Source organism: Streptopelia decaocto (genome assembly GCF_964273445.1).
Source record: "Streptopelia decaocto genome assembly, chromosome: 3".
NCBI classification, from domain to species: Eukaryota; Metazoa; Chordata; class Aves; order Columbiformes; family Columbidae; genus Streptopelia; species Streptopelia decaocto.
Window position 1 is genome coordinate 114,869,310 of NC_138656.1, and position 13,752 is coordinate 114,883,061.

General features: G+C 43.6%; 1 protein-coding gene across 3 annotated transcripts in view; it reads left to right on the forward strand.

Annotated features, from left to right (window-relative positions):
* Window positions 1–6,834, forward strand: part of RCAN2 (regulator of calcineurin 2) — an 89,924-nt gene extending 83,090 nt beyond the window's left edge. The window contains exon 5 of one of the 3 annotated variants that reach the window (XM_082047603.1): window positions 5,420–6,831. In XM_082047603.1, coding sequence (XP_081903729.1) covers window positions 5,420–5,580 — 161 coding nt within the window. In that variant the 3' untranslated portion in view covers window positions 5,581–6,831. Of the gene's footprint in view, window positions 1–5,419 lie in introns of all 3 variants that reach the window. The other 2 variants (XM_082047604.1, XM_082047605.1) reach the window with 2 other exon arrangements.
* Window positions 6,835–13,752: the final 6,918 nt, after the last annotated feature.

Consider the following 13,752-nt stretch of genomic DNA (forward strand, 5'->3'; position numbering starts at 1 on the left):
GGCCGCAGCAGGGACTGTGGCATCAGAGAACTAATGGGAATGGTTTCTTTTTGCTGTGCACAAAAGGAAACTGGCTTTTGGTCCTCCAACATTAAATTGAGATCAGAGAGGGTGCGTTTGCTGCTCAGGGAAAATCATGGCATATTTAATTAAGTTTCTGGTTGATTGATGAATATTCTCACTTTCTGCTGATGCAGAAATTGAGCTTTAAATGAGGCATGAACAGAATGTCATAGACAGTCAGAGCCAGCAACTGTGACTGTGCCTGGTTCTGACCACCAGCCTACAATTTTTTCAATATATTGCAATTAAAGAAGTGTGATCATTAATCTCTTTGATGAAAACCACTTCCACCGTCAAGAGAACTTCCAGTAGTTTAAAATACTGATGAAGATAAAAAGACTGAGGGAACTGGGGCTGTTAGGGGAGACATTCTTGCTCTCTACAACTACCTGAAAGGAGGTTGTAGCATGGAGGGAGTTGGTCCCTTTTCCCAAGTAACAAGTGATAGGATGGGAGGAAATGGGCTCACGTTGCACCAGGGGAGGTTCAGATTGTATATTAGGAAAAAATTCTTCATGGAAAGGGTTTTCAGGCATTGGAACAGGCTGCCCAGGGCAGTGATGGAGTCACCATCCCTGGAGGGGTTTAAAAGACACATAGACAAGGCTCTTAGGGACATGGTTTAGTGCCAGAGTTAGGTTATGGTTGGACTCAGTGATCCTGAGGGTCTCTTCCAACTGAAATGATCATAGATTTTATCCACTCCCCAACCTGCATATTTCATCCCTCCTTCCCCCATTGCCTCTGTCAAACCTGTCCCCCCCTGTGCTCCCTCACTAACTCTGCACTCCACGGGGCCTTCCCCAGGATCCCAGGTGCCGCCCTGGCTTCTCCTCGCTGACCTCAACCCCTGCTCTGTTTGCCTGGATAAATTGCCCGTCTCCCAAGGCTTCGACCCACAGACGATGATTCCATTGATGACATCTGCACTATACAATAACACACAATATAGGTCAAGGTCCCAAGCACTTACCTGCTCCATGTGCTCCCCAGTGGGATTTTGCCCTGTGTCTCTTATCACTCACCTCCACACTGTTTGAAAACCAGTGCAGGCTGAGCATAATCTCCAGTAGCCCATATAGACAAGTTTACACCAGTTTTGTTTCTCTCTACATATCACAGTCCCTTATCACCATTCCAGCAGGCTTTGCACCTCCTAAGTGTCCTCAGGCTGCACTCTAGGCCGTGTAAAATTCATTTTTCACATTATGAAAGCACCATTCTGAAGTGTTGCAAACAATGGCTCTTAGGTCCCCCATGCTACCTCTTGGGACACAAAGGAGACCCTGCAGTGGCTGCTGGGTCTGAAAATGATTAGAGATCAAGGGAGGGGTTGGGTCAAGGGACAGGAGTTGGACTCGATGATCCCTGTGGGTCCTTCCAACTCAGGACATTCTATGATTCAATCTGTTGAGATGTTATGTTTTGAAGCTCCTCTGTTGTATATTCTGTAATTCCTGCAACATCAGTAACGGGCTTCAAGATTGCAACTCTTCCTTCTCACGTATGGCAGATCCACACAGCAGAGGTATCATGTGGGGTGAGTTGTTGTACCTCCTCCAACACAAACATTCATCCGTACAAAGGACCAACTGTTATTTGCACCGTATTATTTGTAAAGCACTTGGATGAAGGGACTGTCAGCGGAAGGTATTTTTGTGATGCTAATGGCACGTTTGACATGGAACGGACAGCTCTGAACCCATTAACCTTTGATCATGAGTCAGAGTCAGGGATGAGGGAGCTGCACTGTGTCATTACCATTTCTTCATTATTAATTAAGTGTACGAACTCTTTGCTGGACAAAAGAGCCTCATTAGACAAGAGACGCGCCATCAATGAAAGGTCATAGCACTGATTCAGAAAGGGATAGAAAATCACATGCCACTGTTTTTAATGCTGAAATATTGTAAGTTGCTTTTGCGCTGTTCTTGTGGTCGTCTTTCTTGTGTCACCTGGGGCCGTGGGTTTGCTTGAGGGTGATGCGGTCACAAAAGGTAGGAATATTTTCTGACAAATCTATATGGTGGAGGTATCAGAGATTAATTCTTCCCTGCATTACACCCTGAAGGCAGAGTTTAGATGCTAGAGCATATTTGATAAATTCTGTGCTATTTTTCTGAGTAAATTTATGTGAGTTTCCATTGTTATCTGAGCTTACATGAATATTTAAACAACTTATTATTAAGGGATAGAGATAACCCAAAGGCTGCCGGAGGAGAATGACACCTCTCCTGAAGAATCCTTTGGCTTCACCTGTAGGATTTCTCCAGGAATGCAGGAGAAGCAGGAGTTGTGGGAGGGATGTACGGCCTGAGCATGCAAAAGACAGAATCAGAGAATGATTTTGGTTGGAAGAGACCCTCAGGATCATAGAGTCCAACCATAACCTAACTCTGGCACTAAACCATGTCCCTAAGAACCTCATCTTTTAAACCCCTCCAGGGATGGTGACTCCACCACTGCCCTGGGCAGCCGATTCCAATGCCCGACAGCCCTTTCCATTAAGAATTTTTTTCCTAATATCCAATCTGAATCTTCCCTGGTGCAACTTGAGGCATTTTGTCCCATCCTGTCACTTGTTACTTGGGAGAATAGACCAACCCCCTCCATGCTACAACCTCCTGTCAGGCAGTTGTAGACAGTTGCAGATGCAGCATCAGAGGCGGCTGAATAAGGTAACTGGACAAATCAGTGATATTAACTACAGAAGTTGGTGACTGCTCTAACTCACTACCCTTGGCTTAGGTCAACCTTGTCAGCATACTGGATTGCAGTGATTCAACCATCACTCCATTAGCTCAGCTGCTGCAGATTTAGCTTTTATTCTTTTCTTTTTTTCTTTTTTACAAAAGAAAAAAATCATAGAAAAAAGCAGAAGGGGAGGAGTAACCTGGCTCTATCTATTGTTTTTTTATTTCGTACTTATCACCTTAGTATTTTTCCGCAAGCAACGTTTACATTTAGGAACAATATCCAGCTGTATAAAAGCTCCATAGTTACTGTTGTCCTCTTCCTAGCTCAGCCGTAAAATGTTTTCTGCAGTTTGAGCCACGGTTCTGTAGGCATGAATAATTGTGAGTACAGAACTGAGTCTGCAGCTCATTTACGCTCAGAAATAACTGTATGCCTTAAAAACCTAATTTACGAGTGCATCACATTTTGATTTGCAAAGTGACATTAACTGCTGTTGCAGTTACTTGTGCCAGAGGCATCTGAATATATTTCATTGCGTCTGTGCTTATTTCCACTGCTCTTTATTTTTTCGGCAGAAAGAGACCGTGTGGGAAGGGTTTGAACAGTAAAAGAACGTGGCATTTGAACTGGGATTATTACCTTTTAAGAGGGCAGTGAATCTGATTTATTTCGTGTTGCTGGTGTATGGGGAAAGGGCCGGGCGTTGTGCGAGCTGCTTGTCACCGACAGTGACCGATGCCGCCGTCGGTGCTGTTTGGCAGCATTGACGTCAGCCCAGAGCTGAGAAATTAGCTGGAGCCCACAGGGAAAATAGGCAAAGAAAAACCATATAATTTCTCAACGCAGCACAACCAAGCTGTTTCTCTTTATATATACTTATATATATTTATATTTTAGCCTATCAGCAAGACCTGTAGTGCTTTGCTCATTTTGGATTCGGAGGGAAGGTTGCCAAAAATAGAGCAGTTAAATGTCAACACTAATGGTATCGCAGCAGTGAAGTATTTCTCACAGCGAGATGCCTGACTTATAGCTATTATTCACTACTTGCCTCCTATTTTTTTAGGCAAAAATGCAGCATGTCCTCTGGTCCCAAGCCACCCCAGTCTTATTTGGACCAAGAATTTGTCAGCACAAATAGCATGTTGATGACAGTCCCAGAACTGTGTGTGCTAATGCAAAGACAAGCCTGTAACCTCTTCCTCACGTGAATTACTCTGCCATAACGTCGGTAATAAATAAAAACCCAAATTAATAGCATGAGAAAACTCCAGGTGCCTTGATGGAGGAACGGCCATGGCGCTTTCATCGTACAACAGCCATTTAGGAGCTGCCGCACCACAACTAGATATATCGGGACCTCACCTTCCTCATCTCAGAACATTTTACAGGCAAAATGTAGTGGTTCTGGTGCAATCTTATGACAAAAAATGCAAGCTATTGGGTGTGCTTGTGGTCACTGTAAGCTTGTTTTAATCTCAAAATCCCTCCGCAGCAGATATATGTTATGTTTTTATTTCTGGAGCAGGTGGACCAAGTGTTGATGCCTGTCTGAAGGTGACAAGTTGCAGAATCTAGTGGACTTCAAATGGGACTGGAGTAGTGCTAGACTGAAAGAAAAGAAACAAGAATAGCCCCAGGCCAGCAGTAGTGATATGACTTCAGACCAAATGTTTGATAGGTTGGGTTCCAGTCCCTCTTCTTAATCATGAGCTTCTGTGTTCTGTGTCAACTTTCCTCTTCATACTCTTTTGTTTATTTTTTTGGTCCTGCTGGCCACTAATATTGGTGCAAAACACCATTATAGACACCAGTGTGTTTTTATTACATTTTATAGAGCGATGGTCACTGCCCGCTAGGGCAGGATCCGCAGAATCCATTGTGACAGCTGATACAGCCTCACCATACTTCTCCTCACATATATTTAGGAGCAGCACACACTCATCATGGTTGACCATGAGCCAGCAATGTGCCCTTGTGGCCAAGAAGGCCAATGGTACCTGGGGCGCATTAGGAAAAGTGTGACGAGCAGATCGAGGGAGGTTGTTCCTCCCCATTTACTCTGCCCTGGTGAGACTGCATCTGCAGTTCTGTGTCCAGTTCTGGGTTACCCAGTTTAAGAAGGACAAGAAATTACTGGAAGGAGTCCAGCAGTGGGCTATGGAGATGATGAGGGGTCTGGAGCATCTTTCTTATGAGGAGAGACAGAGAGCTGGGTCTGTTCAGCCTGGAGAAGCTGAGAGCGGATCTCATCAAAGTTTATAGATATCTCCAGGGTGGGTGTCAGGAGGATGGAGACTCTGTTCAGTGATGCCCAGTGACAGGGTGAGGGGCAATGGGCACAGACTGAAGCACAGGAGGTTCCATCTGAATATGAGGAGAAACTTCTTTCCTTTGAGGTGCCAGAGCCCTGGAACAGGCTGCCCAGAGAGGTTGTGGAGTCTCTGCTGGAGACATTCAAACCCACCTGGACACATCCCTGTGTGATCTGCTCTGGTGAACCTGCTTGGACGGGATGATCTCCAGAGTTCCCTTCCAACCCCAACCACTCTGTGATTCTGTGACCCAGGTGGAGGAGTACCCTGCAGTCCAAGAGTGCCACGGTCTGTGCTGTTACTCACAGTCATCCTTTGACCTAACTATTTTTTTCTGCTTCCAGGAGAGAAATACGAGCTGCATGCAGGAACAGAGTCCACTCCCAGTGTGGTAGTGCACGTCTGCGACAGCGACATGGAAGAAGACGAGGACCCAAAGAATTCTCCGAAGCCAAAAATCATTCAAACTCGGCGCCCTGGTCTGCCACCTCCTGTATCTCACTGAGCCTCTCCAGCAGAAGCAGCACTTCTCTCCTCCAGCACAGCTCTTGTTTTGTTTTGGGGTTTTTTTTTTGTTTTGTTTTGTTTGGGTTTTTTTTTTGTTTGCTTTGTTTTGTTGAAAGACATCCATCGCCTTTTGAGTACCAGGACATTGAACTCATTGAAATCCCCTCACAGTAATCAAGCCTATGTAATAAAAGGGCTAGGAAAAAAAAAAAAGATCTTTGCATATGTGACCATATCACACACCAACTAATAGATTTTTTCTGGAAAGGACGAAACAAGGCTGAAGAAACAAGGGAGGCTTTCAGTCTGAGGATTTATTCACAGCTATAATTTGCTTGCTGAAACACCACTACCAGAGAGATCGTTCAGGGTGGGCAATTAGGCCAATATCAGGCTTGATATTCAAACTCCCGGAATACTTGTTAGTGCCCTTCATCAAGCAGCCTCCTCCTCTCCCCTCCTCGGTTCTCTTTTTGTTTTAAGGGCATTGCATATGTGTTATTTTTAATGTACTAGCAGCTTGGTGGCCTTTTCATCCTCCTGGGATTTTCTTTAAGGAACAGTCTTTGCAATATTTTTAAAAACAGCAGAAAAACACCTTCTTCCACCAACAGCTGTAGAGTGCACTGGTCCTTACTGGTGACAGGGATGTGAGCCGAAAGGAGAGGCAGCAGCTTGCTGGAGGGTCTGGCGTCTTTCAGCCCTTCTGTCTAAGGAGGACGGAGACCGAGCAGCAATAGGAATTGTCATTTTATCTTTATTTTATCATAAAGGTTGAGTGGTGCTTCTCCCTGAGCTTGAGGAAGAAAGAGAAGCTCAGTCACTGCTCATTTAAGGTGGGATTCATTGCTCTCTGTCGTAGCTGTAAGTTGTGAGAATGCCACAGGCTGAATGCTTCCCTGGTGGTGTGTTGAGTAGCCCTGAAACTGTCAGTAATTCCTTGTACATCCCTCATATTCAGACCTTTTCCCACCCCGCTTCCTTGCTTTAAAGCTTTTTGAGCTGTACGCAGTTTGGGTTTGTGAAGGTGAGGAGAGGTTAGTTGGTGTTGTTTCATTTTGTTTTGTTTTGTTTCTTTTTTTTTTAGGCCAAAGAAAACAGGACCATAATTACACACTTGAAATTAGACTGCATGCAACTGAACCCCCTTTTTTTCACTCTGTCCTGCATGTTTCTTTCACTTGCAATGTATACTGGGTTACAAAAACTGTTCTGTGTTTTCATCGTGCTGACAGCAGACAGACACTGCACTCCATGTCTGGCAGACCTTCCATGATGATTCTTTTTATGCGTACTTGTCATTTTGAGAACGTATTTTCTAGACGTTTGAGCTCAGATTTTGCATATATTTAAGCATGCGCTTAATTTATGCACATGAGTAGTTCCACTGAAATTAATACTGCAGAACACTGAGCATATGTGTAAGACAGGGTGGGATTTTTAAGCTAATTAGCTGCAGCTGTACTCCCAAAAAGTGACTATGAAATGGCACAGTGGGATTCCACAGTTTAAAATCCTTTACAGGTTAAAATAAGTAAATCCCTCTCGGAAGCTCATAATAGGATCTGAAAAGTCAACTTACGTTCCGTAACCAAGATTTTTGTCATAAAACCTAAAATAAGGAGAAATCTATTTACTTTGAGGAGAAACTTCTTTACTTTAAGGGTGACAGCCCTGAAACAGGCTGCCCAGAGACTCTGTGGAGTCTCCTTCTGTGGAGACATTCAAACCCACCTGGACACATTCCTGTGTGATCTGCTCTGGTGAACCTGCTTTAGCAGGTGGGTTGGACTGGATGATCTCCAGAGGTCCCTTCAAACCCCAGCCAGTCTGTGACTCTGTGATCTGGTTTCTGAGTGAGGGTTCCTCTCCACCCTACAGTAGCAGCTCCAGCAGCGTCAGGTCCCCCTTGCTGTGGTGGTGGCTCTGCAGCACTTCCAGGAAGAAAATGACGTTGCTGTTGGTGAAAACAGGAGATACCATCCTTAATCTGCACGGTGAGGATGTTCTGAGAATGAGGACCTGCCGTTCCCATGTAGCTCATCCTCTGACCACTCCATCCCCCCAGTATTCCCGTTGAGATGTAGTGCTTTCCTTAGTGCGTATCTATAATGTATAATTGTTATGGCATAACGGACATCATAGTGCGTGTGTTACACTAATAGAAGCACATTAAATACAGCAGAGACTGAACAAAAACATGGGGCTTTAGTATCCTCATGATATCTGTGTGAAGTTGTCTTAAAGTAACTCCTTGGAGGTTTCACTTCAATTATTTTTTCAGTGACGCATTTGGTATTGATGTAAATAAATAGTCACTCACTGCCCTAGGACTGTAACCTGACGTTCCTGTTGAAAACACCATCACAGGCCACCTATGAAAAATGGTCCATGGTTGGACTCGATGATCTCAAGGGTCTCTTCCAACCGAAATGATTCTATGATTCTACAATATTTCAGGAGTAACACCACTGTCTTTTTTGAGAACGTACAGGATGACAAGGTCCATGGTGCTTAGACCAGTATAAACAGGGCAAGTAATATTTAAACATGTAAGATTTTTTGTCGATAGATGCTGTATGAAGGAAATTCCTGGCCACATCCTCAACTGATGTAAGCGATGGGAGATCATCTCCAATTAAAAGTTGATACAGTGAATTCTTTTATAAGCAGAAGTGTTAGAGGCCAAATCTAGTCCGTGTGTCTGTCTACTCAAACTTTGGACAGACTTGGTTCTGAACTATGGGCTTTGGCCTCAAATGTAAAACTATACAGCAAATGAAAGCATCGGATCTTAAATGTTCTTTCCACAAGGTGCGTTTTCAGACAGAATTAAAACCAGGCCCCATTCGATGACTCCTCTTTGTCTTTATAAAACTAGGTAGTACTATAGGTCATTAGCTAAAGCACAGAAATAGAATCACAGAATCACAGAATCGACTGGGTTGGAAAAGACCTCAGAGATCATCGAGTCCAACCCTTGGGAAACACAACTACAACCTTAAAACTCAGAGAAACCTGTTGTAGCTGTGGTCAAAACCTATATATCACCTTTATGTGATAAAATATGGTCATCACAGAAAAATGTTTCAGGTGTTATGGAATCATGTCCCTACTGTGGAAGTCACAGTTTGTGACTTTAAAAGCTGGTGTTTTCTGAAGGCTTCTTTCAGCAAATGCCGACCAACTGGAGGAGAAACCGTCCTCTTCCATTCTGAATGCCCAAACAGAGCCCCTGTTACCTCAGCGGGAGTTTTCTTTTGTGAGCTCAGCCCCTCCGACTCGCACTTTTCAGCACGCGGCGCTAAAGTAGATTCTCTCATGTCGTGATGCTATAAATAAGAATGAAGTTTCTGCCTTTCATTAACAGCTTCTGATGCGCGGTGACGTAGACGATGTCCTTTGAATTTCCTTTGCAAAGCAGGAGCCTGCGAGCGATACCCGGGGGCCCTCTGCTGAGAGCACCTTGCTCCTGCTGCTTGGCAATTAAAGATGAAATCAGGGGAGTGCGGTTGCTGTTCCTGTTGCCTGCTTGTCCTTTCTGACCTTTTCAGATAAGGAGCCGGGATTTTAATTACTTCCTAAGTACAGCTAGAAGCATGAAAATATTGACATTGGATGGAGAAAGGGTATTTTGGAATCTGCTCTTTTGGAACAAAAGAACCAAGAATTTTCTGTGGCCTTGATTTTTGTAATTAAGACAAGGTAGTACAAACTGCCCCCTTCCTGGCATAAATGTACATAAATGCACATAAACGTACAACTTCGTTTTCAGCAACAAAACAAGATAAGAACATCCCTTCCTCAACCTTATCAAGACTACAGACATAGTTATTATAAAGCACTTTATGTTATAAAAAAGTGCCCCGCCGATAAATTAACCTTTATTATATCCTAACTTGGGTGGGTTGTTTTCATTTTGGTCTTTTTCCCCCCTCCTTCCCATTTCAGCAATAGTGGAAGAGCTTTCAGCAAACCATGTTCCTGGTACAGAGCACAGACCGAACCCTCCTCAAGGCTCCATCGCAGCGCTGACAGGTCACGGTAGCGTTTCCATTCTATTGTACATACTTTTGAAATACTCTATTTAGTCGTATTTTATAGGAGTATTAAAAAGCTATTGGCTAATCAATCACTTTTACACTTGTATAATTCAGAGCTTAGTTAAAAAAAGAAATAAATACAGCAAACAGCATTTTTGTGTTCTGCTTGCGTTGGCATTTTGAAAAGCAACATTTAAAGAGTTAAACTGTATTAATAAACTGCCTGGTGTGGTGTACACCAGTGCTCTCTTAACTGGCAGAACTGAAAATGCTTCCATATGTGACATAGCCTATTTTCTGGTTTAGCAGAAATTAAGGAGGGGGGAAGTAGCGCTTTTATGGGCAGGATATGCCAAGGTCCATTTTCAGCTGCTGCAGTGTCAGAGTTGAGTGAATTTGCACTGGTTTGCTGTGGATTTGGCTGGGTGCATGCAAAAAAAATCCCGAAAAACATGTAGTGCAATCTGTGGTGAGCAAATGCACATCGCCGACAGCTGATGTGGTTATTTCTATGTGTTTTTGTAATAATAATAATAAGACAGTGGGCATGAGGGCTTGAATAAGGAACATGGCATCCAGCTACTGTCCAGGCTGGGCAAAAACTTCTATTAGCAATTGATTATCACAAAAATTGAAAGGAATTGTCTGTAGTCACTTGGGTCAATTAGTACTAGATCTTGGAAATGAGTTTGCTGAGTAACTGTCTCATGAAATTCTTGCATTTGATCACTCAGACCTGCATTTAGAAAACTGATTTTTCTTTCTTTTCCTGGGTTCTTGGCATAAAAGACTCAGTTTCCCAAAGGGTGATGATTGTTCACGATTCTGAAAATTAGATCTGCTTAAGAAGTCTCATTGGAAATGTGAGCTCTGAGCTCACTGATTCCTTTTGGAAAGACAGGCCTTAACATTTGTGTTTTGAGCAAAAAATATCATCTTCTTAGGGAGCACTTCAGAGGTAAAATGCACTATCAGAGGGCTGATCTTTGCTGTTGAGCAGCAAATGAGCTTTCCCAAGGGCAGTGAAGTTCTCCATCTGATGCAGTTGAAGTTTGGTGTTACCAACGTGCTGGCTGTGGCTCTTCCCTCTCAGCACAAGACACAGCACCTGGGAAATGAGCTCCGAGGCTCCAGCCATACATGGTGGAGAACTGGATGTCCCAGAGGATCTCAAACTGGTCTGTGGTTGAGGACGTGACTGTAAGCGTACACAATATTGATTTATACTGGGCATTTGTGCCTGCAAGTGATAATGTGCACCCGAACCCTGGACGGTGAACAATGGGAATTAAAAGAGCGTTTCTCCCAGCTGCAGCGGGGGCTCAAACCTTGGTTCCTTACAGCCAAAGCTCCCCATGTCCTTTCAGTACTTAAAAGGGGCTGATAAGAAAGATGGGGACAGACTTTTTATCAGGGTCTGTTATGACAGGACAAGGGGTGATGGTTTTAAAGTAAAGGGCGGGAGATTCAGGCCAGACATGAGGAAGAAATTTTTTACACTGAGGGTGGTGAAACACTGTCCCAGGTTGCCCAGAGAGGTGGTGGATGAACCATCCCTGGAGACATCCCAGGCCAGGCTGGATGGGGCTCTGAGCAACCTGAGCTGGGTGAAGATGTCCCTGCTCATGGCAGGGGTGGCACTGGATGAGCTTTGAAGTTCCCTCCCAACCCAAACTATTCTATGATCCTTTGGTTCATCACCAACAGTCCGGCTGTTGCTGCTCCTTGTGCGGCTTCATTTTTTTGTCCTGAAGAGTTAATCAAAGCAAGAGAAAAGGTGATTTATGAAGGACATGTTGGGAAGTGCAGAAGAGGCTCCAGCTGTGCCGTTGGGTCTGTCGTCACCAACTCCCTGTTGTTGGGTCCATCTTCTTGAAGTGGTTTCAGCAGCTCACAGGGGTTGAGTCCCTCCGAATTTTTCTGCCCGATGGTGAGATCCGTGGTCAGGTTGGTGGTACGGACAGACCTACTGGAGCAGCTCGCTGAAGTGAAGGCAACATCTGTCCCGGAGCTGGAACAAGCTTCCTAGGGAAGAGGGCATTTAAATAGGTTATTATGGATATATACGGTAAAAGAGCATTCAGATCGCCTCCTCTGCGGAATCTTTACTAAATTTATTTGTGTTCATTCTTTAGTGGTGAACATTCTAGCACAAAACATTTAGCCATTCTTTCACATACTAGTACGAATTTAACACCTTTGCGTTTCCTGGATTACCCTCTGCCCAAGTAATCGTATTTAGTTCTGGTTTACCAAAAAAGCAAAATGAGATATGGATTAAAGTCCCAGATTTTATACTTATTTATACTCATCATCCTGCAATGCTCACAGATAAATAGTTATGCTAGGTAAAACAAATAAAATAAAATTTAAAACCAAGCCAAACAAACAGAAATAAACACACACACACATCCCAAACCACCAAATGCTGCTTTTCTTGCTTTAGCATCTCCCCTGGGCCAGTACAGCAGCTTTCAAATATTCTGGACTCCTCTTAAAAAGGAGATATTTTTTTCTAATGTGAGCTGTGCTCTTTTTTAAAAAGGTTGAAGTGTTGTAAAAGCTCTTTCCCAAACGTCTATTTGAAGCATCGAGTGTATTCCTTTGGCTTGGAGAGGAGCTTGCCCAGTTAGAGGTAGAACCCGCGATGCCGCCAGTGCAGAGATGCTCAGAAAGCATTGCAAAATAAACTTAATTTGCCTTTTGTCAATTTGTTCAGTCGCTACACAGATCTTCTGGGGCTATGGCAAGAGTTATACATGGATCCTTTTACTACAGGATTGTGTAGCGATGCAGGAGCTACCGAGCTCGGGATTGGGGACATTTGTTAGTGAGATTCTTGCTGGGAAGGCTGTGAAGTGTCAGAAGCCTCAAAGTTACTGAAAAATGAAGATATTCAGAACCTTAAGACAAACTTGAGGATTTAAAACCATGTCATTGAGGGCTGGATTAAGAAGGGCCTGTCTGCTGTCCCATAGTCAGGTGCTTCCTCACCCACCTCGGTAAGAGTATCCAGCAAGAAGGATTAAACTTCTCTATTATTATACACCAGAAAATCAGCCTTGTTTTAAGGAATTATTGTAACCGATCATTTACCTAGTATGAGAAAGTTGTGTCTCCATTAGTTGTCACACAGATGTGTTCTCCTCACTATTCAGTGAACGAAGGTAAATGTTTTGAATCCATTTTAGAGCAGAGTTCCTGTTCAGAACCTTCTGAACGAAACACCATCTGTAACGCCTGACGGATCCTTCAGTGTCCACTTGGCAAGTTGTCCTGCTGTGGGTAGCTGCAGAAATATTTCATGTATGTTGTTGTAGACTGACAAACATTACTCATGTTTTCATTCGAGTGTCTGCATTTCTGACACAGATGTGACATATCTGTATATACTATAAAATCAATACTATTTTTAACCACATATTTTGTACAAATATTCACATTAGCTCTGTACTTCAGTGAGAATCTATTATGGTATTAAACATTTTGGTGGAATTAGCAAACTCTTTGTCCATGATGTGTTTTCATTTTGTAAGGGCTTTAAGCAGCTGAGCCATTTCTTACATCCAAGATAAATATTATCATTTCCAGTGGCTTAAATCCATGTGCACCTGTACCCTCTAGTGACTAATTCCAGCCACTGCAGGAGCCTGCAGCTCCCCAGGCCTCTGGATCTGAGTGACAAGAGGCCAAAATTCAAGTTGAACCAACAGTAAATATGAGTAGGTTTTTTTGCTAGTTAATGAGAGTCACTACTAGCATGAGGCATTTAGACAAGCTTCTTAGGGACATCATTTAGTACTAGAGTTAGGTTATGGCTGGACTCAATGATCGTGAGGGTCTCTTCCAACTGAAATTATTCTACAATCTATGAGGCAGCACATTGCTATTGAATCATAGAATCGTTTTGGTTGGAAAAGACCTTTAAGATCATTGAGTCCAAGTGTTAACCCAGCCCGGCCAAGTTCACCTCTAACCCATGTCCCTGAGAACCTTGTCTATGCCTCTGTTTGACCCTCCAGGGATGGTGACTCCACCACTGCCCTGGGCAGCCTGTTCCAATGCCTGACAACCCTTTCCATGAAGAAATTGTTCCCAGTATCCAATCTAAACTTCCCCTGACACCC